At 44.6% G+C, this 16505-nt stretch overlaps 1 protein-coding gene across 1 annotated transcript in view; it reads left to right on the top strand.

Annotated features, from left to right (window-relative positions):
* Positions 1-16505, top strand: part of LOC123503790 (forkhead box protein L2-like) — a 56927-nt gene that overhangs the window by 33431 nt on the left and 6991 nt on the right. Inside the window, exons 4-7 of the mRNA XM_045253790.1 lie at positions 1330-1843; positions 2060-2170; positions 3381-3558; positions 4032-4149. Of these exons, the coding sequence (XP_045109725.1) occupies positions 1330-1843; positions 2060-2170; positions 3381-3558; positions 4032-4149 (921 nt within the window). The remainder of the gene's footprint in view (positions 1-1329; positions 1844-2059; positions 2171-3380; positions 3559-4031; positions 4150-16505) is intronic.

Below are 16505 nucleotides of genomic sequence, written 5' to 3'. Positions count from 1 at the left end.
AGTTATCAATGAAAAATACAGTGTTTCTGAAGGCAGTGGCAAGCCAGCGTAGTGTGTTGTTCTTCTACAGACTATTTGGTTTAGTATTGGTGTACTGTTGTCTGGGTGTAGCATTAAACACAACAACTACTACTTCTACTTCTTCTACTACTACTACTATACTACTACTACATACATCAAAAACAATTTACACTCTACCATTTATCCACTACCAGCTGTCTCCACAACCACAACCACCACTAGCACCACCTCCACCAACACAACACCACCACCATTACTATCACCATCATAATCTCAGACCCCTGTCCCGCCTACCCTTACCCTCTACAGAGTCTACAACAACAATATTATCACAACACATTATAATCAATTACAACTTCACCCTTCATCGACCACACGCTTCAACCCATCCATCCATCCTTCCATCCAAGTGTGTGTGTGTGTGTGTGTGTGTGTGTGTGTGTGTGTGTGTGTGTGTGCATAAGGAGGTGGAGGTCACATCCGCGGGTCACAGCCATCCTCCTCGGCTATTTGTTCGGGCGGTGTAGTGGTGTTGAGAAGACTCCTTGTAACGCCGCCTCCCTGCTATCAGTTACAGTCATCACCCCTCTCTCCACCCCTCTCTCTCTCTCTGGCTCAGTGGTAAAGTCCTCAGCTAACAAACTCTGCTATGCGTTCGACTCCCGCTCACTCCTTCAGGCCTTTTTCTCTCTCCGCAGTTGGTTTGAATCATTTGGTAAATACGAAGAATTAACGAGTGTAGTGAATGACTCGTTTCCGCAATAAGACGACTAAGACTTAAGTTGTTTATAAATATTATGAATGCTACTGGTGTTAAAGACATGTGGTGATTAGAAGGGTTGTTTTTCTATGTCTGTCTGTGGCGCAATGGTTCGGAGACGAGTGTGGTGACTGAATGCAGCACGTGGACACAAGGCACACGTCAGCTGGTGGAGACTATGCTGACTGTAAACTTGTGGAGCCACTTAGTCAATCAATCAAACTTCATACGTACTTTCTTAACGTTTTTAATGCTAGAGATGCTTAGACACTTGTTACTTGATCTGAGTGGTATCATAAGATTTCACTGAGGGAGACTTAAACGCCAGACACTAAAACACTGAGTTACTTGATCAATTTTGCTGTCGATGCTGTCAATATTCCGCTGTAAGTCTTCGCCACGTTCGTTAGTTTGAGGTGAAACAGTAAGAGAGAAAGGTTTGATAGCTATGCATACTCAACATCAACTTTGTTCATCTCATCTGACACAACCTTCACTGTTTTATGGTATTCACTCCTGTTTCCTCCCTCGTGTTCTCTCTGCCACAGGACTGAGGTGTACGGAAAGACTCTCCTGATGCCGCCCCTCCAACCAGACCCGCAAGTCCACGCCGCTAAAGCCTACGACCACATCGACTCCACCAGCTCCACAGTCACGCCCTTCGAAGCGCCAAAGATATACGACAATAAACTCTACGACACCACCAAAGCCTATGAGAAGATGTACATCACCAAGGAATACGACAAGATGGCGATAGATCACATAAGTCCCTCCGTGTACGACAGTCACGACCACAAACCCTACGACAAGCTGTACTCGTCCAAAGTCCACATGGAGGAAAAGATGGAGGAAGCCGCGTACGACAAGTGTTGCGACAAGACGTACAGGACTCTAGAGACGCTGGACTCCACCACGTACGACAGGCCCTACGACGCGTCCAAGGTGGTGGAGCCAGTGGACTCAACCACGTACGAGAAGGTGCAGCCCCTGGACCCCGTGGCGACTTCCCTGCCGGAGTCGCAAGATAAACCCTCCACCACGTCCTCCTCAGGATCAAAAAAAGTAAACAAATAATGTTGATACAATGTCTTATGGATCCTGTTTTTCATGTTTTTATTTTCACCCGCACACAACGTCCGGTAACGATAAAGAAAATTTATTTCTATCATGTAATCAAAACCTAAATATCTGTTGTATTCCTTGTGTATTTTCTAAGTTATTCGGTCACTAAGTTGGCTGCCCTTAGCCTCACTAACGCCTTTCCTTGTTCGGTGACAGGAGGAGAGCTCTAAGGAGAACGGGGACCTGGACCCTAACAAGAAACCACCCTATTCGTACGTGGCACTCATCACCATGGCCATCAAGGCCAGCCCGGAGAGGAGATTGCAGGTGAGAGTCTCTCGTTGGCCATGGCACACAGTTTTCATGATTCAAATAAATAAGGTCACAGGACACTCGTTATTCTGCCCTCCTGTGTCTCTCATATTATTATTAGGTTAATGTTTTGAAGATTAAGCCTCTTCAGAAGAAAGGTTCTTGTATAAGTAACTCTTGTACTAAAGAATCTTGAACCAGTTATCCACGATGACCACACCATTGACCCTCACGCATGCAAACCTCCTTCAGGTGTTTACTAACACTGAGGCTTCTCCATCTGCCAGCCACAGGCAGGCAATCATTCACCTCCTCATTCACGACATCTTCCTAGTCACATAAGGACCTAACCCGCCCCTCATATGATCTCTCTCTCTCTCTCTCTCTCTCTCTCTCTCTCTCTCTCTCTCTCTCTCTCTCTCTCCTATAGTGCCTTCTCTCGTCCTCAATAAATCCAGACTTCATTATGAAAAGCAATGTTTAAACAAAACAGTTTCGCAAGGTATTCCTCTCCTGAATCGCTTAACCTTCTTTTGGGAGTTTCATCATTTAGAGCGGACTTGAAAGATGGTCCAGAAGGAGGGACTTGGTCGAGGCATTAAAATAAACCACAAACACAGTACGAGAGCAATGGGAGGCGGAGGCGGGGCGAGGGGCGGAGAGTGCGTGGACAACAAACACCAGATAAGGCAGGAATCTAAAGTGGCATATTTAAGTGAATTCAAAGTGTGAGACGACAGGTATGAAGTAGAGAGGAGTGAGCCGCAGAAATATGATTGTCTCGTCTCCGGGAGGAACAAAAATAAGTGGAAGACGATACCTTTATATAATCTAGTAGCATACCGCACTAGTGTTGCCGTCTGGACCACCAATAAACGTAGCTAATTATCAAGCACTCAATTCCCAACACACTTGAATTAATAGACCACGGACTGAAGACTTGCACGTTCATCAAAATCCACGACACCTGAGCATATTTATCCACTTCCACAGTAACTGCTAATTCAGACCTAGAACTTTCTTTACGGTTTACGATGCCACGCTAGAGAGAGAGAGAGAGAGAGAGAGAGAGAGAGAGAGAGAGAGAGAGAGAGAGAGAGATGAATTACTAAGCCCAAGACAACAAAACACTGATGACGCGCTCGATTAAAAAAAAGATAACTAAATGAAAATGATAAGATAAAACAATAAACACACTAAGCAAATTTTAATATCGCCCCACCAGCTGAGTGAGATTTACCAGTGGATCGCCAACAAGTTCCCTTTCTACGCCAAGGAGAACGCCAAGGAGAAGCAGGGCTGGAAGAACTCTATTAGACACAACCTCAGCCTGAACGAGTGTTTCCTGAAGCAGCCGCGGGACGGGAGCGGCGGGGGCGGCAAGGGAAACTATTGGACGCTTGGTGAGTGAGGCGTTGTGGTGGTGGTGGTGGTGGTAGAAGTAGTAGTAGAATTTATGATGTTGATAATGGTGGTGGTAGTAGTAGTAGTAGTAGTAGTAGTAGTAGTAGTAGTAGTAGTAGTGGTAGTAGCAGTTGTTGTTTTTGTAGTTGCTGTTGTTGTTATTGTTGATGATGATGAAGATGATGACGATGATGCAGAAATCGTGGTCTCTTTAACATTTACTATTAATACTGATAATACTACCACTACCACTACCACCATGACCCTTACACCAATCCCAAACACACACACACACACACACACACACACACACACACACACACACACAGACACTCCCTCCCCACACACAACAGCACCAAATGATCCCGCTGCAGACACAATAAATTAACTAAACCCATCTCTCTTAGCGGTGCGCTGGTGGTAAACTCCCTCCCGCCTGACCCCCACCCTTGACTCCCCGTCTCTCCAACAGACCCCCAGCACGAGGATATGTTCGAACACGGTAACTTCAAGCGGCGACGGAGAATGAGACGCCCTGCCAACCTTCTGCGCCAGCCTTACCCACCCTATCCTATCTTCCAGATCTCCCCGTGAGTACCTATCTACCTGTTTACTTACCTCGTGGCTTCCTGTTACCAGATTGCCAGAGAACGTGTTACTTCTTGTTCTGTTGGTGTGTGTGTATGTGTGTGTGTGTGTGTGTTTTTTTTTTTTTTTTAGTCTTATCATTTTCTAGGGCGTATTCTTGACTGTATCTATCTATCTTTCTATCTATCTATCTATCTATCTGTCTATCTATCTATCTATCAAAAGGTGTCCGTATAAAGAAATAGAATAGAATAAAATTTACAAAGTTCTGTTATAAAGGGTGCAAAATTTTACGAAGAATATTCTTAAGATAGAGGAACATGAATCTAACACTGCCTTTACTAGTAAGATTAGAAACGCTCTGACCTCTCGCAACGACTATTTTCAAAGACTACAGAGATTATGAGCCAGATTCTCACGGGTAGCTTTTATTTCCCTAAGTAGAATCATATGAACACCCTTGAAAACTCCAGATAACTTCCACTACCCTTGATATAACACAAGAGAAGCCTAGACGTTTGATAATACGAGTACAATGCTGTGCTGATACTTCGATGTTCATAATCTGAAACACTTTTGCGCTACATCTCCGCTACATTCAAAAGGCTCTAGTTGAAGTGACACAGGTTTTATGGGTACTTCTATGATTCTAGTGACAGATTAACAACATTTCTACATTGCTAACAGGGCAAATACTTGTGAAAACTCGGCTAATCATCTCTGTGGCGTTTGAAAGCAGTCATGGTGAGAGAGCAAAGCGTTTCTGGACAAGGGCGCAATGAGGAAGTTAAGTCACAGCCGCGTCGAGATTGTTTCTGCCTCGGAACGTGACACCGCTACGTCCACCCAGCACACCTTTCCCATAACACCTGCCCTCGTTACTGCAGGTTTTGTGACACACCGCCGAGGCAGCTTTATTGTATCTAGGAATATTCCCTTTAGTAGTAGTAGTAGTAGTAGTAGTAGTAGTAGTAGTAGTAGTAGTAGTAATAATAATAATAATAATAATAATAATAATAATAATAATAATAATAATAATAGCAGTGGTAGTAGTAGTAGTAGTAGTAGTAGTGGTAGTAATAGTAGTGGTAGTAATAGTAGTGGTAGTAGTAGTGGTGGTAGTAATAGTATTAGTAGTAGTAGTAGTAGTAGTAGTAGAAGCTCGATTTCCTTCTTCGTTCTTTTTTCTTAATATGTTAAGAAGAATGTCAATAAAAGGAAGAGAAAGCGCTCAATAATTTGTAGCTTATAAGTAAAAATAAATAAAAAAAAAGGGAATGAAAGATATAGGTAAAGGAAATGGTAACCCTGTGTCTTACATTGCTACACGCCTTCACCTTTACGGGGAAACAAAGGGAGCACTGAAGGACATAAGCAATATGATGAATTTTCCTACAAGCACCCAAAAGAAAGCAAAGAAAACGGGCACGAGGTTCATTTTGGGGTATCTTTTAATTATTAATATCCGGCAGGAAATATTGCAATACAGATTTCCTCGACAGCTTCATCTCAACGGGAAATGCCACTGATGACTGCTACCGATGGAGGGAGGGAGGGGGAAGATGACAATTCCTGGCTCGTTTATTATTCTAAGTCAATGGAAATTTGATCTTGTTCATTATTACTTATGCGCGGAATACTTGAAGGCTCCACTGTCATAACAGAGACTAAAGCGAGAACTGTAGGGGTGTGTGAGGACAAGGACGAGCTGGGATGTGATGAAATGTGGGCGAGGCAAAGTAAACGAAAGGCATTAATGGAAAAAGAATGTGAATAGAACAAAGATCAGCTGTTTATTCATTACTGAACGCACGAAAGACAGAAAGAACGAAAATAAAAGGTTGAAATTAGGATACATAACATAAATAATAGGATACATAAGTGGAAGTAAAAGAGTTTAAATGAGTGTGGATAACAAGAATTACAATTATCTGCTGCTACCAATCAGACACACGAGGACAAAATGAGGGAAATGAGAGGTGTGTAGGTTACTGAAAGATAAAACATTAAAAGAAATAAAATACGAATAAAGTGTAAGGTGCACTACTGGGAATAAGATAGCGTGTTGCAGCTTAACCTAACCTAACAAAATAGAGATAAAGATTGGTAAGAAGTCGTTCACGTGGGATGTTTTATGGTAGGGAATCTTAAAGTATATAATTCTAGAGAACATCTTCCCCTTTCACTTTTTCTGAACCAGCAATTTTAATGGACTTTTCTTTTACTTTCCTTTTGTATTCCTGGCCGATCTCCTTCGAACACTTTTTTTTTCACATAAGAGGGGAAAGGTGGCCAAGACCAACAAAAACATTAATAAAAAGGCCCACTCAGTTGCCAGTCCTCTTGCAAGTCCGAAAGAGTTAGCCAAAAGAAAGGAACAAATGCCTAGAAACCTCCCTCTTAAATGAAGCCAAGTCATAGGAAGATGGAAATACAGACACAGGCAGGGAGTTCCAGAGTTTATCAGAGAAAGCTATGAATGATTGAGAGTACTGGTTGACTCTTGCTTTAGAGAGTTAGACAGAATAGTGGTGAGAGGAAGAAGGAAGCTTTGTGCAACGAGGCCGCAGGAGATGGGGACACATGCAGTTAGCAAGATCAGAAGAGAAGTTAGCATGAAAATAGAGGTAGAAGATAGCAAGAGATGCATAGAAAATAGCGAAGCATAGAACCTTGGGTAGAATCACGCACTTCCCTCACACCGCCAGCTGAGCAAGGCCACACACACGCTAGTCTTTCCCTTCAGTTTCCTCCGATGTGCATGACGCAGTGATTTCTCAGGAGGTTGCAACATTGGCGCCACGTTCAATCTAACGCCATACTTACCTTCCGCCACTAGACCTTGCCCGCTCCACCGCCTGCACCACCATCACCACCACCGCCGCCATTATCATTACCACCTTCATCACCTTCAAAATGCGAATATGTTGTGTTTCATCGACATTTACGATATATGAGTGATTAGAGGGGAATGTTAAAGTAGTATGAATCTCTCTCTCTCTCTCTCTCTCTCTCTCTCTCTCTCTCTCTCTCTCTCTCTGAAGGGTCGTATAATCAATCTAAACGTAAATTAACTCTTATCATTGAAAACAACACATCTTTGGCCCCATTTAGAATACTCACTAATGAAACATACCCAAAACGTGCGTGGCGTGCATTCCCATTTCACTGCTCGCTGATTTACTCGACTGTTATTAGACCTTTCTTTGATGGAGGAGACAGGCATAAAAGTGGGAATCCAGCCAACCTCCCCTCGCCTGGCAGAGAAGTGAACACGGCTCCACTCTTCTTTCTCTCCACATCCGCCAGCACTCAGCTCCAGATGTACACTTGTAAAGCTTTTTTTTTTTTTTTCTTTCTTTCTTTTTTTCTCAAGTTCCATTATTGGCTACCAAGTCACGTCTCATGCACTCAAACATTCCTTTCTCATACAACCCCCTCGTGGCTGCTCGTGCTGGCCAGGGAGTATATACATGAAGTAACCTGCAGGATGTTAAGTGTTTATGAGTGTTAGTGACAGTCTGGCACTTTGTACTTCAATTGGGTATCAGTAATACACGATTGTGTTGAGCAGAACTAAAACCACAAGCACTTATAGAAAACTTGAACTGCTAAGTCGCCTGTAGGATGTTAAGTGTTTGTGAGTGTTAGCGACAGTCTGGCATTTTGTACCTCATTTAGGTATCAGTAGTAGACGATTGTGTTGAGCAGAACTAAAACCACAAGCACTGATAGAAAACTTGAACTGCTAAGTCGCCTGCAGGATGTTAAGTGTTTGTGAGTGTTAGTGACAGTCTGGCATTTTGTACCTCATTTAGGTATCAGTAGTAGACGATTGTGTTGAGCAGAACTAAGACCACAAGCACTAATAGAAAACTTGAACTGCTAAGTCACTTCACTTATGGCTCATGGTTGTTTTGAAGCGATATCCTTAACTTTTCACCATACTGTGTTGATTTGAAGAAGCCATGGCAGTGAGTTTCTGTAACAGGGATCTTCTTTTAACGGCATTATGTTATGTTCACTAATAAAGACGCTTTTTAAACCCCATAAAATCATCTGTTGTCAATCGGAGTAAATAGATACGACTTTAGTGGATCAGTAACTAGAAATTGCCTTTAGTTTCTTTATAATGACAAATATCATCCTACACTTATTAAAATCCTCTTATGGTATTCAGAATTAAATGGAGCTGATGGCGAGATGGCGCGGCGCTGAAAGAGATCCCATGATAGTCGTACACTGTCCCTCCACACTCATATAGATAGACTCAAATCACCTTACCTGAAGTATATGTTTTAATGGGTTTCTTATTTATTCCCTCTCTTGATGTATCGAACTAAAGAATTTACTGATTTCTTTTCTTTTTATGATTTCAATCCTCTCCAGTCCTCTTTTCCGCGGCACTTCTTGTTTACTCCACGCGTCAAAACAGAAGCAATGTGTAAAGGGATGTGGTGCGTGACATTCTACTTTTTTTTTCCTTTATTCTAAAAAGTAAAGATATGAAACAACGATTCAGTGGTACTATACTTTATCTTATATACTATCTACATCTTCCAAACACCACAGCAACTTCAGAAGAATTCCTGTTTACGCCTCCCTAACTTTTGAGCCATTCACGGAAGCTCATCCATCAAGAACACACTCCTCGTCCCTCCCAGCGAGTGCCTCCCTTCAAGCGTGAGCCACCGCGCCCCTAGACCACGCTACCCACCACCCAGGAGTATCGCAACACTTCCCTGCCAAGCACACTAACCCCACTCCTCTCTCTATCCCTCAAAAATCCTTGCCAACTCTACTTCAAAGCACATCTCTTCCTGGTTTTAAGCGATGCTCCCCAGTACTGCACACCCCTCCACGGCCCTTAACAGCCTTCCTCAGCCCTCCCGCCTCTTCCAAGCCCTCCGCCGCCGAGCTCACCTGACACCAGATGTCACGAGCGGGAGGGAGGGCGCGCCAGACAGTTATGGGCCAGGCAAGAGAGGCGCCCGGCCCCCTCTGCCCCCACAATTTCCGCCCAGCGTTACATTAGCGTCGCCAGAACGTTTCGCTGGCACCGCTGAGTTATGGCTGGAATAGTTACCCTCTCGACCTGCCTTCGTGCACCAGTTACAGGAGGAAGCATTATGGAGACTGTCAAATTTCGTCTCCAATACCAGTAAAATTATGTTCCCTTTTCCTTCCTCTCCTTCTCCCTCGTACAGTCATAAAAAAGCTCATGTCAGCGTGTATGTAGGTTTGACGCCGCTTTCCGCACCCCTAGCTATTGACTCGCACTTTGTCTTGCTCGTCTAGTTCTGCATCGCTGCCCCGCCCTGTGTGTCGCGGGTAAACGGTGTGCGCGTCCTGCCAATGTGTGTGTTGGCAAGGACGCAGGGTGAAGTGAAGCAACGGTGAGCGACGAACACAAAGATCATTAGTTTAAACTGGTTTTTTCTCTACGTTGTGTTTACTTCTTCCAGCAGACCGATGTAGTGTTTGTTTTAATTTATGTGTCTGTGTGTATATTTTCCTCCTCATTTACGGTGGCGATGTATCAATCTCATTACTGGGAACATGTCACTGCGATGATTGTTGATGTTTTGTTTTCATTTGTTGATTTAAAAGACAGAGATTTCACTTTTTAAATACACAAAATAAACAATGGATCTACAACACACACACACACACACACACACACACACACACACACACACTACCAGTTCCCCCCCTTTTTCACCCATTACCACACTCATTCCCACACCACACCACACCACACCACACCACACCACACACCTGCCCTTCCCTTTCCTCTCCCCTCCTCCTCTCCTTTCCCCTCTCCACACCCTTAACAGGCTCCCGGGAAAATACTTTGTGGTTATTTCTGTTTCTTAGTCCCAGCCTCTCTCTCTCTCTCTCTCTCTCTCTCTCTCTCTCTCTCTCTCTCTCTCAAGGAAACGTGACGCTCAAATACAAGCCGTCACATGCTAATCACTCCATAAATTCTAACGTAAACTGTTTAATGGCACCAGACTTTAACATTCACAGGACCTCGTACGTACCTAGGCAGCCCCTCCTGTGTTGCTGCATTCCTTTATTACCTCACCGCGGAATATAAGCGCAGAAATCAAGCACGTAAAAGAATCAAGGTACAAAGGAAAACTAGAACACAAGATCGCAGAGAAAGAAATATGCAAAGGGAATAGAAGAGAAAGAAAGAGAAAGAGAAAGAGAGAGAGAGAGAGAGTGAGTGGTGCGGTGGGTGGGGTGCGTCAGGAAGAAGGAAGAGGCATAAAACAAGCAGGGACTGAAAAATGTAACGCAAAGGTGTGTTGGAAGTGCAGGTGAGGCAATTAATTTAGAGAAAATCCCTCTTACACGTCCATATGCCAACCAGCCGAGGAGAGAGAGAGAGAGAGAGAGAGAGAGAGAGAGAGAGAGAGAGAGAGAGAGAGAGAGTTGGGAAAAAAAATTAAGAGGAAAGGAGAAGCGACGTTTTTGGCCCCCACGTGAAGAGAATAGACTACAGGCGCGGCAGAAACAGCTGAAGAACGCCCAGCTTTTGTGCGTAGACTAAGATTTAAGCAGTGAATGGTGTGGTGAGGTCGTTGACAGATAGGTGGCCATTAAGGGACAAATAGAAGGCCACTGAAATAAAGTAATAATAAGAACGCTGATAGAAAGTAGTGTTTAACTTAATCGGACTTGAAAAAAAAGAGTTACCAAAATTATAAATTAGCGAATAAAAGCAGAGAGAGAGAGAGAGAGAGAGAGAAACAAACCACTATTCTATCTCCACGAGCGCCATCAAACACAAATTCCCATGACAAATATCCCCATTCTCTTTAAAGTCTCACCTCTCTTGTCCCTCAACCAGTCCTTGAAATCACACAAAGACGAGCAAAACGGAAGAAAAACACTCATAAAAAACACACACACATGAAAAGCACACAATTATATCAACCTCCCTTTGTCTTCTTAGCTGTTGACGAGGTGGAGTAGTGAGGAGGAAGAAGGAAGGAACGTGGAGTAGGAATGGATGTGCTGTGATAGAATTAGTATCGTGAGAGAGAGAGAGAGAGAGAGAGAGAGAGAGAGAGAGAGAGAAAAAAAAGGTGGGTCTGTTTGTGGTCTATAGGAAAGAGGTCTGTGTTGGCGGCGTGGTGAGAAGGGAAGAGGGGGGAGCGAAGGATGCAGGTGGTTCAGGAAAAGATGGGACACGGGTAACAGAAGTAGTAGCAGAAGAAGGAAGATGAAAACAACAATAACAACAACAAAAGGAAGAAGAACGGAGGGAGAAGAAGAGGAAGAAAAGGAAAAGAATCAGGTGGTTCAGGAATGGTTGGGCACAAGTAACAGAAGTAGTAGCAGGAGGAGGAGGAGGAAGATGAAAACAACAATAACAACAACAACAACAACAACAACAATAACAACAACAATAATAATAACAACAGCAGCAGCAGTAACAACAACAATAACAACTGTAAATCCTTGTCTAAAAATATATTAAATTCTTCTTCAAACAATCTGCTTTCTGTGCACCTAACACGTACACATTCTTGCTAAATCTGTCCCTTTCATTTACTCACCACTGTGTTCTTATTATTATTTATTTATACCACGTGGGCTTTTTACGGGAATTTATGAGCTAAAGGGGATATTTTTGGGGGTACCTCCTATCTCAAAGCCCACCCGCTAGGAAACCCTTGCCCCGAGTGAGGAAGCCCAATCTACACTCGGACCGTGGACAGGATTCGAACCCGTGCGCTTGGAGACCCCTCGGAACCCAAAGCACGCATGGTTCCACTGCACCACGGCGGCCTTCTTCGTCTTTTTCTCTTGTTTACTTTTATACGCATTATAAGTTATTCTATACCTAAATGAGCCAAATTTACATCCCCCTTTGCTTTAAGACTTCCAAGCAAATTCCTTCACTTTCTTAGATACTTTGGCTGATGAATAAGCTTTGCGATTTGACTTTTTTCTTTTTCGCGTCCTCATTATTTTACGTTCTTCTATTTTTTCATCATAAGGAAGGGATTTTTTTTTTCTAACAATATACTGATGTTTCTCTCTCTCTCTCTCTCTCTCTCTCTCTCTCTCTCTCTCTCTCTCTCTCTCTCTCTCTCTTACATTTCCCTCCCTTTCTGCGCATCTCACCACCCTCCCTTTCCCAGAGTCGCGCCTCACAAGACCTGACTAATTCCCCAGCTTAGGGGAGATGTGAACTCAATCCCCGCAACGCGCCTTGACTATTACCTTTTCGTTTGTTGCCGCCTGTTGTGTTTGCTTCCTTTGTTTGTGTGTTTAACTTAAGCAGCTCACCTTCCCGGCCTCCTCTTATGGATGGGTGAGCCGCCAGTCGGGTAGGGAGTGAAGGAAAGCTGCGGTAAGGAGTGTGTGTAGAGGAGCAGGAGGTCGAGGTGTCGCTAGGATAGAGGCCGTACTCTTTCAGGCAGTCAGAGAAACGGGAGGACGCAGTGGAGAACAGAGGGCGAAGAGGGTGGGAAGGCTTGTTACCGAGGTTCATTTCGTCTCGTGTTTCGCCCATCGCCACGTTCCCAGATCTCGTTTGATGCTGGGCTGCGTGGTCTGATTTTCTGCCTGTCTAGTTAGCGACGCACTCAAGCCCTATGTCACGGTGGTTCACGGAGAGGTTATGGTTTTATTAAGGCCAACATTTCAGCCTCCCTCGCGTGCTGTGGTGAGGATGTTTACAAGTGAAGGTTCCCACGTGGAGTAGGAGGTGTAACTCTATATCCACTAAGGAGTTTCGTCTACTTTACCTTTTCCTTGTTCATTTTCTCCCGCCTTCAATGCCTTACCTGTTTATTTGCTTTGAATATTTCGCAAAACTTATAGATGAAGTAGATGAAGCGAACGTCCTGCCGAGACTGTTGTTCCTCCTTTAAAACGTAATATGCAGCCATTTTTCTTTTTTTTCCTCTCCCATATCATATTCTCGCTTATAAATCCAACAATCCCCTGCCAGTCCTCTCAGATCCCTTTCCCCGTGGCGTCCCTTCCCTACAGGCATCTACCAAACACTCCCACACTCCCCATATAACCCTACTTAACCCTCCATGCTTCCGATCCTCAGATACTTGGCTTCTATCTTCTTGTGACCGCACCCATTACCTTCCCCTCCTGTACACGCTTCGCCTCCAGTCACCGCTCCCTCTAAACTCAAGCGCTCTCATCCACTTACCAACACAACTTAGTACTCAGCATGTATGAAAAACCTAAGATTCTAGTAAACAGTTCCCATGTCCCTTCCTTCTCTCCCTTTTGCTGCTCTGTACCCGGAAAGTCAGACGTTCAGTGGTGTGTGTGTGTGTGTGTGTGTGTGTGTGTGTGTGTGTGTGTGTAAACTGTGAGTACGTGCCGTGGCCCCTCCCTGCCGCCGCCCCGTCCCGACACCTGCACCCTGCTTGCTGCTGGGTTCCGCTTGCAGTATATTTATGGAGAACAGGTCGTTCGCTATACATGTTTACAGAAAACAAGCCGGAGCCCTTAATAATGTTCGCTATCCCTCAACACAGTATTGGTTGTTTATTTACAGCAGGTTTGGGGGCAATATTTATGTTGCTTATTTCAACCCACTCAGCAGGATGGCAGTTTCACCTTCGTCCCTCCGCCGCCGTGTTCGTCAGTAAGGACTCGAGATATTTCAGACACAAGTATGTTTTTAATCATGAATATCTAGGTTGCAGATGATGCGTCACACATCCCTAAAGACAGATTACTTCGCCGAAATGAGGATAACTGAAGGCAAACGCACCGAGGCTTTAAAAAGATACTATGTTTGTTCGCTCTTCGTCTCTCAGGTTTTAGGTCACGAAATAGTTACCGTGTGTGGTGTTTTGAACGAGAGTCTGATTTGGCGAAATGCTTCATAAAACTATGTGGATCTAAAAATTTTGTGATCTTTCGTCCCGTCTTCTCAGCGCAAGATTCCTACATTGTACACTATACATTCCTCTCACTCTTTAGAGCGTGGCCAAAACACTCGGCGACACTGAACGCCACAAATAGCGGAACAGACGCGTGTACTGTATCTTTCCCGGGTGTGTAGAAGGAACACACACACACACACACACACACACACACACACACACACACACAGCGCAGCACAAAATACAAATCCACGCAACAATTACTGCATGTCCGCGAGACCAGATTCCATCGGTACAAAAGTTTCCATAACAAGGCAGTGCTGAGTGAGTGCTTTGACAAGAGCTGACGCCACGTTTGAAATAAAGTCTAAAGTAAAGGTTTCTCTGGTTACTTAACTGACAGTTGTGTCCCCTCAGTGAAGAGCCATTTGTCAAAGGCTCACCATACTGAATGATTTAAGAATTTACTTGAAAAGTTGCTAATATTCTTTCCCTCGTACAACACGTTTACATTCCCGAGGAACCCCTAGTTTGTAAATACCGTTTGAGGTGAGTTTACAAACAGCGGCGAAGTACAACAACATCATGATCTGTTGTTGATAAACCCGCCACGGGCACTCATGAAGTAAAGTCAGCGAACCGCTCCTGGCCAGGACAACTTTTCCTCCCTCGCTGCCCTTCGACCATGACACGACCGGGACCAACAGAGCAAGGGCAGCGCCTGGAGAGAAATCCTAAATGGAGACTGACACCCATCTTGCTGGGATTCCACTTGTCGCTGTGTTGCATGGCTGCCTCACCTCGCTCATCGTGGTGGTCTCATGTTAGTTGCCATAGAAGACGCACTGGACTAAGTTGTCGTGAAGTTTATTAGAATATTGAGACGAATCTTGTATAGTCCAGTGCATGAAGCCCTTCCGCGTGGTAGCATGATGCACAACATCTCGATAATTCAGGCGAAAGGCCTCCAGAAGGGCCTGGGAAGTGGCGATCAGTCAAACAAAGTGTGTGTGGGTGAGCGGTGCACAGATGCCTGGGGGCAGCCTGAGGCGGGCCGCGTGATGTGCAGGACAGGTGTGCAGGGTGACGGGCGGCTCTGCTCGCTACACGTAACAGCCGATGAGGAATATATTTCACGTCTTGTGCATAAAATACGGGCGACAGTTGCAAGAGCGCCGGGAGAAGTGAGGCTGCAACGCTCTCCTCGTAAACCAGCAGCGGCCAGTGTGTTTGTGCCGGAAAGGAAAAGCACAGCCTTGTTACACGGTTAAGCCTTCTGCTCCTGTCTGCAGCTTCCGTCATTAGTGTCCCTTTAGCAGACAATATATCAGGCGGAATGTAACACAAAGCTTCAATACCAGAGAGTGCATGACTTTAAAGATCTTACTGCGTGTGTATGTGTGTGTGTGTGTGTGTGTGTGTGTGTGTGTGTGTGTGTGTGTGTGTGTGTGTGTGTGTGTGTGTGTGTGTGTTGGCAGACAGCCAGGTAGGTGCGCTCAAGCTAAGTGGAAAGCCCAATTAACATGTCTTATTTCCGAGTGGATCAGTGTGAGGTGAACGCGAGGCTGCCGCCGCTACACTCCCTCATCGCCCACACGCCCTCGTCTCTTGACTCCGCTTGTCCATCTCTGTCATCGCCTCGCATCCCACGACGACACCCTCCCTCCTCTCTCCCTCCCTCCCTTCTTCTCTCTCTCTCTCTCTCTCTCTCTCTCTCTCTCTCTCTCTCTCTCTCTCTACTTGATCACTGTTTATGTCAACGACTCCCACGTTTAGTTAAATTATTTTCTTACTTTATTTTTTTTTGTATCGCCACCATGTTGAGAGAGAGAGAGAGAGAGAGAGAGAGAGAGAGCGTCAACATTCACACTCGAATAAAAACAAGCTACGCAAAATGGTCTCCGTGCATGAAACAAAACATGGCAAGTAAACACTCCCACGGCAGCCTCATCGTACCCTCGGCAGCGCTGCATAAATTACCCACTCAAAATTAATGGCACCAGTGAACGCCTGGGAAGAGAAGGAAAGCACCAGAGTGAAAAGGACGACGTACAATTGACATCTCTGTTGGTCTGCGCTCTGAGGACTTTGCCGCTGTGTTAGGAGGTGCTTCTGCTCTGACATGTATTGCTGCTTCTTGTGCAAGTCTGTTCGTGTTAAGAAGAAGAAGGAGAAGAAGAAAAAGATCAACAACAACAACAACAACTACTACTACTACTACTACTACTACTACTACAACTACAACAACTGCAAAAGAAAAAGAAGAAGAAGAGGAAGAAGAAGAAGAAGAAAGAAAAGAAAAAGAAGAAGAAGAAGAAAAAGAAAAAGAAGGAGAAGGAGGAGGAGGAGGAGAACAGTAACAACAACAACAACAACAACAACAACAACAACAATAAGATGCACCTACAATATTCAAACAATTCACTGACACACATGAACTGAAACTCGGCGCTAATCGAAAGGTGTACAAAAAGACTGAA

This window comes from Portunus trituberculatus, chromosome 14 (genome assembly GCF_017591435.1).
Source record: "Portunus trituberculatus isolate SZX2019 chromosome 14, ASM1759143v1, whole genome shotgun sequence".
NCBI lineage: Eukaryota > Metazoa > Arthropoda > Malacostraca > Decapoda > Portunidae > Portunus > Portunus trituberculatus.
The sequence above is the reverse complement of the archived record's forward strand: the minus strand, read 5'-3'. Positions and strand labels throughout refer to the sequence as shown.